Below are 15,512 nucleotides of genomic sequence, written 5' to 3'. Positions count from 1 at the left end.
CTTTTGAGAGAACAGCAGAAAGAAGGGTGGCCCCCAGACCAGTGGGCTGGTATTGTTGCTCCTTTTCTCACTGGGGATCCCCAGAAGGCATATTTTCATTTGCCAGCTGATGACAGGGATTACCAACGGCTGAAGGCTGAAATCCTGGCCTGCCATGGGGTGACTACTGCTATGCAGGCCCAAAGGGTACACCGTTGGAGGTACCGCCTGGACTGTCCGCCACGGGCTCAGATGCATGACCTGAGTCAGCTGGTAAAAAAAAAAAATGGCTGCAGCCTGAGAAGTTAATGGGTCCTCAGTGGAGCGGGTCGTGTTAGACCGTTACCTAAGGTCGCTGCCAAATTACCTTTGGCGCCAGGTGAGTCATGGGGACCCCAAGACAGCAGATGAACTAGTGGAAATGGTTGAGAGGTATGCTGTGAAGGAGGATCTGCTGGGACCTGTCAAACCTCGAGGATCATTGCCAGTGAAGAGAGCCAAGTCATCCACAAACCAGGAGAGTCAAGAAGCACCCACCCCAGCGTCCCAGGGCTCTGCTCCAGCACAAAGGAATGAGGGCGTGCTGTGTTTCAGAGTCTTGGCAATCTTCTTATAGTCTAGGCCATCTTTATTTAGACCAACAGTTCTTTTTTTCAGATCCTCAGAGAGTTCTTTGCCATGAGGTGCCATGTTGAACTTCCAGTGACCAGTATGAGAGAGTGAGAGCGATAACACCAAATTTAACACACCTGCTCCCCATTCACGTCTGAGACCTTATAATGAATCATGTGACACCAGGGAGGAGAAATGCTTAATTTTGGCCCAATTTGGACATTTTCTCTTAGGGGTGTACTCACTTGTTGCCAGCAGTTTAGACATTAATGACTGTGTGTGGAGTTATTTTGAGGGGACAGCAAATTTACACTGTTACAAGCTGTACATTACAATGTACATATATAAAAACTGCCACATGAATTATTATATATCATATACACAAGATCCATATTGTACATATTACACATCACTAATAATAGCTGGTTTAAAAGGAGAAGACCAGTCTGAGCTTGTTTGGCTGGGCTTCACCTATGGACCACAGGAGTGCAATTTGTTTTGCACTCCTGTGACCAGTTTTCAGCAGAGAGAGGACTGAAGTCCGCTCTCTGCCGACATCACGGATATCAGTCCTGGCACCGCGTCATCAAGACAATAAAGCCTGGATCCGACAGGTGCCTGGACTGACACCAGTCTCAGCCTGAGACAGCCTGCTCCGCCCCCTCCACAGCTTAGTGCTCCAATGAGCGGGGAGGGAGATGAGCAGAGAGCTGTGACTGATATTCTGCAGCTCTCTGCTCACAGAGCTCTGAAAACTGAGTGATCGGCGGTGTTCGATCGCTCGGTTTTCAGTGCAGAGGCATCGGGGGACTGATGCAGCATCGGACCCATGCTGCATCCACCTAGGCAAGTATGAATCTGAAATAAATAAACTCTTACTTCTCTTTAAAAATGACTTACAGCTTTGCATACGTTTGTTTTGCCAAAAACGCACAATTATGAATTTACAAATATTTGTAATTTATGATATAGATACATACATTTGAAACCGTTTTATGTAGTAGGAGCTTGGGAGATTATGCTGGTTTTTGTTTTTTTAACACTGTTCTGTTAAACATGTTCCAATATACTATGGAATGTACAAAATCAATAGCAATTAATTCTAGATTCCCATAGCTGAAAGCAGAACGATGTGGAGCATGTACCTGGTTTTGAAAGGTACCTGCTCCCATTTCTAGTTGGATCGCCATGGCACATCCACTGGATGTTCTCCTTCAACCCCTCCCAACCTGCAACCCTCTGGGACACATCACAGGCCACAGAAGGCTGCAGGACCATTTACAAAGTGCAGCGCAGCTTGCACACACAGTCACACAGTGGTCAACCGGCTCACAGCCGGCTGCCCACAATAAACATGCCAGTGCCACTGTAGCTGTTAACTTTTAATAAACAGCCACTCCTGTCCCACAATCCAGCGATAGGCTCACCCAAGCCGATCTGACATCACATTCTCTGGCGCTGGTCTCTTAAGTGTAGGCACCCCGGCCTTGACAGCTTGTGGCTTCACAGCCAGGTGCCCACTGCGCATACCACGCTGCACATTGTGAATGGTCCCATAGTCTTCTGACACATGTCCCGGAAGATTGCGGAGAGGGAGGAGAAGAACTTCCATGGGTATCTGTCAAAATCAAGTACCCGCTCCTTCCCCCACCCCAAAAGTACAGTTTCTGAAGGGCGGGGGGGTTGGAAGAGGCCTTAAAGCAGAACTCCCCCTTTTGGGTGGAGCTCCGCTTTAACCACTTCAGCCCCGGAAGGATTTACCCCCTTCCTGACCAGAGCACTTTTTACAATTTGGCACTGCGTCGCTTTAACTGCTAATTGCGCGGTCATGCAATGCTGTAACCAAACGAAATTTGCGTCCTTTTCTTCCCACAAATAGAGCTTTCTTTTGATGGTATTTGATCACCTCTGCCGTTTTTATTTTTTGCGCTATACACGGAAAAAGACCGAAAATTTTGAAAAAAAATGATATTTTCTACTTTTTGTTCTAAAAAAAATCCAATAAACTCAATTTTAGTCATACATTTAGGCCAAAATGTATTTGGCCACATGTCTTTGGTAAAAAAAATGTCAATAAGTGTATATTTATTGGTTTGCGCAAAAGTTATAGCGCCTACAATCTAGGGTACATTTTCTGGAATTTACACAGCCTTTAATTTATGACTGCCTATGTCGTTTCTTGAGGTGCTAAAATGGCAGGGCAGTACAAAACCCCCACAAATGACCCCATTTTGGAAAGTAGACACCCCAAGGAAATTGCTGAGAGGCATGTTGAGCCCATTGAATATTCATTTTTTTGTCCCAAGTGATTGAATAATGACAAAAAAAAAAAAAAAAAAAAAAAAAAATTACAAAAAGTTGTCACTAAATGATATATTGCTCACACAGGCCATGGGCATATGTGGAATTGCACCCCAAAATACATTTAGCTGCTTCTCCTGAGTATGGGGATACCACATGTGTGGGACTTTTTGGGAGCCTAGCCGCATACGGGGCCCCGAAAACCAATCACTGCCTTCAGGATTTCTAAGGGCGTACATTTTTGATTTTACTCCTCACTACCTATCACAGTTTTGAAGGCCATAAAATGCCCAGATGGCACAAACCCCCCCCAAATGACCCCATTTTGGAAAGTAGACACCCCAAGCTATTTGCTGAGAGGCATGTTGAGTCCATGGAATATTTTATATTTTGACACAAGTTGTGGGAAAGTGACAATTTATTATTATTTTTTTTTTGCACAAAGTTGTCACTAAATGATATATTGCTCACACAGGTCATGGGCATATGTGGAATTGCACCCCAAAATACATTCTGCTGCTTCTCTTGAGTACGGGGATACCACATGTGTGGGACTTTTTAGGAGCCTAGCCGCGTACGGGACCCCGAAAACCAATCACTGCCTTCAGGATTTCTAAGGGTGTACATTTTTGATTTCACTCTTCACTGCCTATCACAGTTTCGGAGGTCATGGAATGCCCAGGTGGCACAACCCCCCCCCCAAATGACCCCATTTTGGAAAGTAGACACCCCAAGCTATTTGCTGAGAGGCATGGTGAGTATTTTGCAGCTCTCATTTGTTTTTGAAAATGAAGAAAGACAAAAAAAAAAATTTTTTTTTTCTTTTTTTAATTTTCAAAACTTTGTGACAAAAAGTGAGGTCTGCAAAATACTCACTATACCGCTCAGCAAATAGCTTTGGGTGTCTACTTTCCAAAATGGGGTCATTTGGGGGGGGTTTGTGCCACCTGGGCATTCCATGGCCTCCGAGACTGTGATAGGCAGTGAAGAGTGAAATCAAAAATTTACGCCCTTAGAAAGCCTGAAGGCGGTGCTTGGTTTTCGGGGTCCCATACGCGGCTAGGCTCCCAAAAAGTCTCACACATGTGGTATCCCCGTACTCAGGAGAAGCAACAGAATGTATTTTGGGGTGTAATTTCACATATTCCCATGGCATGTTTGAGCAATATATCATTTAGTGACAACTTTGTGCAAAAAAAAAAAAAAAAATTTGTCTCTTTCCCGCAACTTGTGTCACAATATAAAATATTCCATGGACTCGACATGCCTCTCAGTAAATAGCTTGGGGTGTCTACTTTCCAAAATGGGGTCATTTGGGGGGGGTTTGAACTGTCCTGGCATTTTATGCACAACATTTAGAAGCTTATGTCACACATCACCCACTCTTCTAACCACTTGAAGACAAAGCCCTTTCTGACACTTTTTGATTACATGAAAAAATTATTTTTTTTTGCAAGAAAATTACTTTGAACCCCCACACATTATATATTATATACAGATTAAAATGGTGGGTGTTTAATTTTTTTTTTTCACACAGTATTTGCGCAGCGATTTTTCAAACGCATTTTTTGGGGAAAAAACACACTTTTTTACATTTTAATGCACTAAAACACACTATATTGCCCAAATGTTTGATGAAATAAAAAAGATGATCTTAGGCCGAGTACATGGATACCAAACATGACATGCTTTACAATTGCGCACAAACGTGCAGTGGCAACAAAATAAATACATTTTTAAAAGCCTTTAAAAGCCTTTACAGGTTACCACTTTAGATTTACAGAGGAGGTCTACTGCTAAAATTACTGCCCTCGATCTGACCGTCGCGGTGATACCTCACATGCATGGTGCAATTGCTGTTTACATTTGACGCCAGACCGACGCTTGCGTTCGCCTTAGCGCGAGAGCAGGGGGGACAGGGGTGCTTTTTTTTTTTTTTTTTTTTCTTTATTATTTTTTTGCTTTTTTATCTTATTTTAAAACTGTTCCTTTCATTTTTTTTTTTTTTTTTAATCATTTTTACTGTTATCTCAGGGAATGTAAATATCCCCTATGATAGCAATAGGTAGTGACAGGTACTCTTTTTTGAAAAAATTGGGGTCTATTAGACCCTAGATTTCTCCTCTGCCCTCAAAGCATCTGACCACACCAAGATCGGTGTGATAAAATGCTTCCCCAATTTCCCAATGGCGCTATTTACATCCGGCGAAATCTAAGTCATAAAATGCTCGTAGCTTCCGGTTTTTTAGGCCATAGAGATGTTTGGAGCCACTCTGGTCTCTGATCAGCTCTATGGTCAGCTGGCTGAATCACCGGCTGCATTCTCAGGTTCCCTGTTGAGACAGGAGAGCCAGAGAAAAACACGGAAGACGATGGGGGGGGGGGGGGGGGGGCATTCTCTCCCACTGCTTGTAAAAGCAGTCTAGAGGCCAATTAGCCGCTAGGATTGCTTTTACATGAAAGCTGACCGCTGGCTGAAAAGAATGATACCAAGATGATACCTAAACCTGCAAGCATCATTCTGGTATAACCACTCAAAGTCGTGAATGCTGTACCTGAAGACAAAAAAATGGTTAACAATAAAGCACAGTAAACGGTAAAGTATAAAAAATTGCATACCTGAAAAGCAAACATGATAAAACATAATAACAATAAAACATTGCAGAATAGAATACAGTAAAAAAGAGCAGAACAATAGAGAGAATAGAGAGAGAGAGAATAGAGAGAGAACAATAAAACGACAACTATTATTTTTTATTTTATATTTTTGTTTGTGTTTTTATTTTTTTTTTTTTTACACTTTTTTTGTAACTGTAACTTTTATAACTGTAACCGGTTCCAGGTTCGGGTCTCTCAAAATGCGATGGCATCTTGGGAGACCCTGTGAAAGTGTGTCCTAGTCTGTGCAATGCTGTACCCTACGCTAATACTCAGCTAGTGAATGGTAGCGTTCAAAACATTCACCAATGCAAAGACCAGGATTGTCAGGACAGGAGGGACAATAATAGCGGGTGTCACGCCTATATCCGCGCTTGCTGAAGACACATCTTTTTTGGGGGGGTTCGTTGGGTAGGGGTACTCGGGAGGACATAAAGAAAATGCCTCTCATGCAGCCGACTGCATTTGGTTGGGGATGTGCATGGGGGAAGTACGGGCGCTGCAGAAGTGGTGGGTTCCCAATTAGGATTGGCGAATGCAGCAGGAAGGGCATTATGGGCACGACGGGCCTGTGTTTGTCTTCATGGTAGCAGCGGGACACTATTTGTGCTTGCCACCTCACCAGCTTGAACTGCACTTATGGGACTCGCCACGTCACCAAGTGTTACTGCAGTGCTGGTTTGACTACGACCGGGGTGTACTAGGCCGCTGGCGCTTGCCAGTTCACCAAAACGCTACCAAAAAAACTGTTAACGATCGCAGGGATCAGGCCTGACTCTGCGAACGCTGCAGTTATGCGTTTAGTGTTTTGTAAGTGACAGTGATCGATCGATACTGCACTTGGGTGGGCTGGGCTGGGCCGGGCGGAGGGGCAAAACGCAGGTGCTAGCAGGTATCTGGGCTGATCTCGCTAACACTGCGTTTTTGGGAATCCTAAACTGCTGGGGACGCTAGTATAGATCTGATCAGATATTGATGCGTTCAGATACTATACCACTAAGGGAGGTGTACGGTGCGTGGGTGTTAGCGCTACTGGCACTAACCTGACGCTGCCTGGGGCTGGTGCTTGCCATTTCACCAAAACGCTACCAAAAAAACTGTTAGCGATCGCAGGGATCAGGCCTGACTCTGCGAACGCTGCAGTTATGCGTTTAGTGTTTTGTAAGTGACCGTGATCGATCGATACTGCACTTGGGTGGGCTGGGCCGAGCCGGGCGGAGGGGCAAAACGCAGGTGCTACTAGGTATCTGGGCTGATCCCGCTAACACTGTGTTTTTGGGAACCCTAAACTGCTGGGGACGCTAGTACAGATCTGATCGAATCAGATATTGATCCGTACAGATACTATACCACTAAGGGAGGCGTATGCTGCGTGCGTGGGTGTTAGCAGTACTGGCGCTAATCTGACGCTGCCTGGGGCGACGCATATCACCGCTGGGCGATCAGGAGGCTAAATCTTTATTCGGTAATAAACGGCGGGTGCCCTGACACTATAAAAAATAAACAAACTAACCAGCGTCACCCGTAACGGTTATACAGTGATCAGTGGTGAAAGGGTTAACTAGGGGGCAATCAAGGGGTTAAAACATTTATTAGGTAGTATATGGGGGTCCCTGTCGCTATAAAACGCTGACGGCGAACCTAAATATTTACCTCACTAACTAGCGTCACCAGCGACACTAATACAGCGATCAGAAAAATGATCGCTTAGCGACACTGGTGACGGGGGGTGATCAAGGGGTTAAAACTTTATTAGGGGGGGTTAGGGGGGTATCCTAGACCTAAAGGGGGCCTAACACTCACTGCCCTAACACTGTAACTGTCAAACTAACACCAATACAGTAATCAGAAAAAAAAAAAAAAAAACCTGCTTGGTGTCAGTTTGTGACAGGGGGGGGTGGGTGATTGGGGGGGGGAAATCGGGGTGTTTTGTGTGCCTGGCATGTTCTACTGTGTGTAGTGTGTTGGTGCACTCACATTGCAGTCTTCTCTCCTCGGCCCGGAACGGAAAATACCGAGCCGAGGAGAGATGACATCATTTCCTCTGCCTCTGTGTACAATACAGAGGCAGGGAAATGATCCCATTGGCTGGGAGCGATCGCGAGGGGGGGGCTACGAATGGATGGCCTCCCCCTCACCACCGATCGCCGGGGGAGATTTGCCGACCGCCGCAGGCACCGGGGGGGGGGGGGTCCGATCGGACCCCCCACCCGCGGGCAGGCAAGGACGTACCTGTAAGTCCTTTTGCCTGCCCGTGCCGCTCTGTCGACGTATATAGTCGTGCGGCGGTCGGCAAGTGGTTAATAATAAAGATGAACAAGATGCTGCCACACATCTAAAATATATTGGCACATTTGTTAAGTGTTAATTACAAAAAAACTTAATGTAAAAGAATGAAAGCATTTAAAAAAACTGCATGTGTTGGTCACAACCAACTGCCATCACATCAGGCAGAAAATGAAGATTGGTTTGTAAATGAAACAATCTTTACTTGACCTTTCATAAATCTACTAGGTTCTTGATATTTGCTGCTAAAACGATGTTCAGGATGGCAGAGCTATGTATACATGGGTTAATCAAACATGATGATCTCCATCTTAGAAAGATCTGAAAATGTTTGAGCTTCAAAAGAGCCAATTCTAATATTGCTCTGAGGAATGTGCAGAGATATTTATATACAAGTTCATTTGCTTCCATTCTGGCATAACAGTGATGTGACCTTGGTAAAAGGTTGATGTGTCGACATAAATCTATTCATTTTTTTTTATCCTCGCTTGCCTAAGCTCCGTTCTTGGGAGAACTATGCCAACAGCAACTCATGATAAGACTTGCAGTCTTTCAGAGATTCCGGCAGTAATAAAAGACCTGAAGGCAAATTTCACATTTGTTACACATTCAGTGGCTACTGTATTGGGTACATAAACAAAGCACCTTGATATTAAAAGTAGTATGTTTTTGTCCCCCCCCCCTTTTATACTTACCCAGGTGGATGCAGCATCTGTCCCCCGGCGTCTCTACACTGAGAACCGAGCCATTAAACATCGCCGATGGCTCGGTTCTCACAGATCCCTGAGAGGAGAGCTGCTGACTGTCAATCAGCAGCTCTCCGCTCTGCTCCTCCGCGCTCACTGGGCGGGGAGCGGCCATCTCAGTCTCTCACCGGCTCGCTGAGAGGCTGAGACAGGCATCAGTCCAGGCACCTGGCGGATCCAGACTTCATTGTCGTGATGACACGGTGCCTGGACTGATTCCAGTGAAGTCAGCGGAGAGCAGACTTCAGACTGCTCTCTGCTGAAAACAGGTCACAAGAGTGCAAAACAAATTGTACTCCTGTGACCCATAGGAGAAGCCCAGCCAAACAAGCTCAGGCTGGACCCTGCATTGCATCTCTTTTTTAAATTTATTTTATTGGAGTTTGCACTCTGTTACATTCCAGTCAAGTCTCCACACTTCAGCTGCACTGTATTAATCTGTGGTGCCATCTGATGTGCTGTGGAAAAATGCAGCACGTCTGCACACCACCGCATTATGATTGAGCAAGTGAAATGAATCGTAATTAACCGCATATAGTGTAAACGAGTCCTTAGAGTAAGTCCATAGCACTGTTAGGTGTCATTAAGGGTTGTGTTAAGACAGCTACCATTTATGTGAAAGGACTGGCAAGCCACCTCAGAGGACCAGCAGCAAGCTTGGTCATTGCACAGCCATGTGTTACTGCATAGTAGCATTGCAGTGTGGGTGCAATTCACTATGAATGCCATGATACTGCATGTTAAAATAACATGTGTTGCTGAGAACAGGTGTGAATCGGTCCTTCAATACAAATGGCCACTGCCCCAACCTATAACTGGCCTTCGCAGCAAGGAGCTCATGGAAGGGCGATGCATTCCAAACAAATAAATTCCCAGCTCAACTTACAGCCTGTAACCAACCAAAATATCCCGTCTAACAGTATGCATTAAAAACAGGGGCTTCGTTTGCACAGATTTTGCAAATATATGCATTAGCTGCAAAGCCACTTCACGGCACCCCGGTATTATCTGCATTATCTCAATTTTTGAGGGCCTCCATTAGCAGAAGTACATGCATAATAACGGATAGATAGAGGGCAGCTGAGCCGGGAGGGAGCCCACCGCTCATAAGCCACTGGGATGCACTGGACACCCAGCACATAGCACAATGGCAGCAAAGTTGTCCAGTGCGCCCCTCGCCCTTAATGAGGAGAAGTTCAGTTTTTTGACTATGTTCTCTGCAACTTTGACTGATGAATAATTTTTGCTACATGCATCAGGTCTAAGAAACACCTAACCATCTGGGTTTTGCATGCACTATAGTCTCTAGATGTTATAGGCAATGGCACATATCGCTAGAAAAAAAAAAGCATACATTAAGTGCTATGGTTGAAAACACTTTTATGGGTCAGATTTTTTTCAAGCTCAAGTAGACACTTTTAAATGAACTAGTTTAGACGTGTTGAGTACAAGCAGATCTTTGAATGCACAAAAAGATTTGAGTCTAAAGGAAAATGCTACAACAGAACACCAGGCTAGGATAACATTTGTCAGGCAAGAACAGCAAAGTAAAACTTGGTATACAATCACCAAACCAGGATGCTAAAGATCAGAAAAAAAAATGCCTTTTCTGATGCATCACTACGGTAAGTCTTCCACTGCAAAATACTGATGCAGTCTTGTTTCAAGATTAATATTTGTTTCAACTGTTCAGACTCGTGAAGTGGTGCTGCAGCAGTGTGGACACATTCCAATAACACCGCATACACTACTATCCATTTATACATACTATGTAGATGATAGGTGTATCTTATGATTAGGTGCCATTAAAAGTATATGAAACTTACAGGTCTCAGATGACTGCTGGGGAGATTGAAAGCATCAGCCATAGCACAAGCCATTTCATACTTTGTCATTTGTTCATTCCCTGACCATTGATAAATTCCCTTTATCAGAGAAGGTTCCTGGAAAATAATAAAAAGGAAGTAACATGTACATTTACATTTTCAAAGAAAAGCATTAAATATGAACCTGTACTGTGCCCATGCAAAGCAAGACAATAGGTGCACTTAACTGCCAACCTCCTCAGCTGCATATACTTGTATTCCCTTTGCAGCTCTGTTTAGTTTCCTTGAGTAAGTACTTCCAGGTAGGGTGCATGTAACTTACTCTCCTTCCTCCCATGTGACAGCACTGGTACTTTGCTATTATCTACCCAGACAGCCAGCATTGTCACATAGGGGAGGGATAAGACTTTTTTTGTAAGTTCCAAGTCTTCTTTTCTTTGTTTTTAAAGAATAAAGTTTTATTCAGTTATCAAGTACAAAAGTACACAGACAAGAGTAAAATAAAGAGAGGGGCTATAACAACAAGTAGGGGCCCCTAATAATGTTGTAATGACATAGATCCACAAGAACTACAGAGCAAAAACTTGCTCTGTAGACAAATAGTCCAATAGAGCTCACAGCAGTAGATGTAGAACATTTTTTTCATTTCTGATGTATTATTATAGCAGCAAGGGGGCAAAAGAAAGATGGGTATGTTTGTAAAGCTGAGAAGGTAGCAGTTAAAGTTAACCTGCTGCTTTGCCCTACATAAGCAAAGCACAGATCCACTTTAAAATATTTTTCTTTCCCAAATCCTGGCTAGCTGCTGATTGTTTACAAGGTTATCAGTGTAATGAAGGACAACTTTCACTACAAGGACACAAAAAAAAAAAAAAAAAAAAAAAAAAAACAAAAAACAAAACAAAACCACACTAACCACAAATGTGTTTCCTTGCAGGTTTAAATGCATATTTTCATTTGATAGGGGAAGTTATAAGGAATCCATTTCAAGTAATTTAGTGTAACATTAGTGTAACAAACTCTTCCATGACAATACAATATATACATGCAGTTAATTGCTTTCTAAAAGAACAGATCGCCATTGTTTTCTAACTTGATAAAAAGGAGGAGTGGAACTAAAGCTCTTTTGGCCATACTTTTCCTGTGGGTCACAGGAGTGAACCTAGTTCTGCACTCCTATGACTAGAGGTCGACCGATATGGGTTTTTCTCTGGCCGATGCCAAAGCCGATATTTAGAAATCGCGGTGGCCGATGGCCGATATATGATGCCGATTTTTTAGGGCCGATATATTAGGCCGATTTTTTTTTTTTCTCTTCATCTCATAAAATCTAACAGTTAGACCCCTTTCACACTGGGGCGTTTTTCAGGCGCTTTTGGGCTAAAAACAGCGCCTGTAAAACGGCTCCCCTGCAGTCTGTGTGAAAGCTCGAGTGCTTTCACACTGAGGTGATGCGCTGGCAGGATGTTAAAAAAAAGTCCTGCAAGCGGCATCTTTGGAGCGGTGTATACCGCTCCTCCACCACTCCTGCCCATTGAAATGAATGTGCACCGCTGCCGAAGCGCCTGCAAAGCGTTTCGGCAGCAGCGCTTCAGGGGCACATTTAACCCCTTCTTCGGCCGCTAGCTGGGTTATAAGCGCCCCGCTAGCAGCCGAATAGCGCCGCTAAAATGACGGTAAAGCGTTGCTAAAATTAACAGCATTTTACCGTCAACGCATGCCCGCTTCAGTGTGAAAGCAGCCTTAAGAAATAAGTGATACAGAATTTTTTTTATATTTAAACATTTATTAAACAAAACAAACCTCCAATCAGTTCACTTGTATGTAGAATTTAGATTAAAAAAAAAAAAAAAACTATATCTTAAATATTAAATACACAAAAACAGGTAATCAAAACTTTTGGACGAAAAAAAATGGGCTAACTTTACTGCTTTTTTTTTTTTATTTCATTAGTGTATTTTTTTTAAAAAAATTGCGTTTGAAAGACCGCTGTGTAAATACCGTGTGACATAAAATATTGCAACAACCGCTATTTTATTCCCTAGGGTCTCTGCTAAAAAAAATATATATAATGTTTGGGGGTTCTAAGTGATTTTATAGCAGAAAATACAGGATTTTTACTTGTAAGCAACAAGTGTCAGAAAAGATTTAGTCTTTAAATGGTTAAACTGAAAACTTCTCCACGGAGTTCAGTCTATTGATAAAAGAACCTGAAAGAGATACAAATGTATCTTCTTATCAGACTTGGCAGGCTGCCCAGAGGAGGAGAGAAGAAAACTTCAGACAACTTGCAATTGACTTCAATTACAGAAGTCATTTGCAAGTCCCGCTGAATGGCTTTTTTTATCAGCAGAATCGGCAGATGCCGATTAAGTAAAAAAAGCCAAATATCAGCCGATATATCGGTCGACCTCTACCTATGACCCATACTTTAGCCTGCTGTCAGCTGATGTCACTCAGCTGGTCCAGGTGCTGGAGAGATCCTGACTAATGCCCGGATCCACCAAGTTGCCTGAGCGGAAGCTACCTCAGCCTCTTAGCACACCGCTAAGAGCCTGAGTCCCCTCCATAGCCCAGCGCTTCCGTAAGCGCTGGAGGGCCAGAGCACAGAGCCAGTGAGAGACAGTCACGGCTCTCTGAAGACCAAGAACTGGGCAATTAGAGGTGTTCCATTGCTCCATAATTTGCAATGTGTTGTTGGCCCCTTTTCTGGAGCAAACGACCATTCGGAATTCCTACACTCATCACATTGCAGCAAGTAAAATGAACCAGTGACATACTAATAATTCCAGCCTACTGCAGCTGTTCTAAAATCGGAAGACTCAGTCAATTTAGCTGAATTGAAGTTATCCACTACATCCACATGAACCTCACAGGGTTGTGCAGTGTAACTTGCTTTCCAGCAACCACTTATACATTTCCTAGACAGGTCTAAAACTGATAAATGGATTTGAAAAACATCTTATGTGAAAAGGTGAAAGGGAAGGCGTTATAGCATTAAAAGCAGGGCAGTTTTAGGATTACTAGACTACAGTCAGTCAAAAGTGGTGGAAGGACTGTTGAATTTACGTTAATAAATGAGTAAAAGTTGGAGATTATGTTATCCATAAAAAAAAAAAAGGAAAAAAACTAAGATCTTCCCTGGAGTTCCACTTAAAAGGAAGTTTTCACTGACAAGTCATGTGACCAGGCTGTCCTTCCAGGACCCCACTTCCCCATTCATTTTAATTAATTCATTCATTTTAATTAATGGGGAAGTGGGGTTTAGCTTACTTCTGATTCCCGCAAATGAAGAACTAAATAAATGTGCACACAAAAAGACCCACATAGTTGTTTTAGAAGTGTGCCCGAGTGTATTTGTAATGGAGCAAAGACACTTAATATCAATTCTTACCTGCAATTTTTTCTCAGCTATTTGGAAGCAGACACTGGCTACATCCTTGACATAGGTGGGAAATCTCTGTTGCCAGTGGTCCATATTAGCAGATTTGTTGTTGAACTGTACCTTGTCAAACATAATTGTAACTGCACTTTCCTCTAATTTCTCCACATCCCCATATAACACAGGAACTCTGAGCACAGCAGCATCTATTGAACAAGGCAAGGAAAAATGATCAAACACTTTAAAGACTTCCAGGAAACATAAGTATGCAATAACTATACACTATAGGTATTGCATAGCAATTAATGACATTACAGAAATACTATGCTGCAAAAATTTTTAAATGAAGACTGACTGGTACTTACTATCACTGTTCTGCAGGATTACTCGCTCTCCTTCTAGCTTGGTTTTACCATACAGATTCAGGGGATTTGGCACAGAATCCTCTCTGTAAGGGGGATTTGATCCATCAAAGACATAGTCCGAACTAATGTAGATCAGGAATGCACCAGATGCAGCTTTGGAACAGAAATAGACAAATATATATTTACATAAATTGAATGTTTTAAAGTGGTTTTAGAGGCAGAAGTTTTTTTTATCTTAATGCAGACAAAAAGCCCTCTGTGTGCAGCAGCCCCACCCCCCTAAAAATACTTACCCGTTTCCCATCTCTATCCAACGATGTTGTAGGAATGTCTCGGCTGCTTAAGACTCCCCTCATTGGCTGAGACAGCAGCGCTACACCATTGGCTCCTGCTGCTGTCAAAGTCAGTCAGCCAATGAGAAGAGAAAGGGGGTGGGGCCAGGCCGCAGCTCCCTGCCTAAATGCATACACAGAGCAGTGACTCGGCTCGGGTGCCCCCATAGCAAGCTGCTTGCTGTGGGGGCACTTAACAGGAGTGAGTGGCCAGGAGCGCCGAAGAAGGACCCAAGAAGAGGAGGATAGGGGCTGCTCTGTGCAAATCCACTGCAGGTAAGTATAACAGGTTTGTTATTTTTACCTAAAAAAAAAAAAAAAAAAAAAAAAAAAAAAAAAAAACCCAGCGACTGTACAATTACTTTAAGTACTCTTCTTCTCCACGCTGATTGGAGCGCTGAGCTGTAGAGGGGCGGGGAGCGGCCATCTCAGTGGCTCGCTGTGACGCGGAGACTGCCATCAGTCCAGGCACCTGGCAGATCCCAACTTCAGAAGTCTGGATGATGCGTTGCCTCGACTGATGGTAGTGACATCAGCAGAGAGCAAAACATAAAACGAATTGCACTCCTGTGACCCTTAGAAGCCCAGCCTAAAAAGCTCAGTCTGGACTTCTCCTTTAAAGAGGAAAAAGAAAAAGTAAATATAACATTTCATCTCAGGCCTTGTTAAAAAAGAAAGGACTGTGCTGGCCACAAATTACCTTTCCCGTAAAAGTGTTGCTGGGTCCTGCAGCTTCTATTTCTTTACCTCACTTTTGATGCTTAAATAAACAGGTAACCTTACTAACCAACATGGAGGCACAAAAGGTTTGGAAAAGTTTGAACTGCGTAGGTTTGTTACATGTTTAAACTAAGAAGGACAAAAAGGTAAATACCTGCTACTTTGGCAAGATTTGCAGATGCCTCCACATTCAGCCTGGTGGCAGACTCAGGTTGATTCTCAACAATATCTGGTCTTCTTTCTGCTGCACAATGAACAATTACATGTGGCTGTAAATAAAATACACGTACAAGAATATATTAGAG

At 43.3% G+C, this 15,512-nt stretch overlaps 1 protein-coding gene across 3 annotated transcripts in view; it reads right to left on the bottom strand.

Moving 5' to 3' along the window:
• Positions 1–15,512, bottom strand: part of MAT2B (methionine adenosyltransferase 2 non-catalytic beta subunit) — a 113,083-nt gene that overhangs the window by 20,152 nt on the left and 77,419 nt on the right. For all 3 annotated transcript variants that reach the window (XM_073620697.1, XM_073620695.1, XM_073620698.1), the window contains 4 exons: positions 15,362–15,476; positions 14,156–14,308; positions 13,803–13,996; positions 10,409–10,525 (listed from right to left, as the gene is read on the bottom strand). In XM_073620697.1, coding sequence (XP_073476798.1) covers positions 10,409–10,525; positions 13,803–13,996; positions 14,156–14,308; positions 15,362–15,476 — 579 coding nt within the window. The remainder of the gene's footprint in view (positions 1–10,408; positions 10,526–13,802; positions 13,997–14,155; positions 14,309–15,361; positions 15,477–15,512) is intronic.

Source organism: Aquarana catesbeiana, linkage group LG03 (assembly GCF_042186555.1).
Source record: "Aquarana catesbeiana isolate 2022-GZ linkage group LG03, ASM4218655v1, whole genome shotgun sequence".
Lineage (NCBI taxonomy): Eukaryota > Metazoa > Chordata > Amphibia > Anura > Ranidae > Aquarana > Aquarana catesbeiana.
The sequence above is the reverse complement of the archived record's forward strand: the minus strand, read 5'-3'. Positions and strand labels throughout refer to the sequence as shown.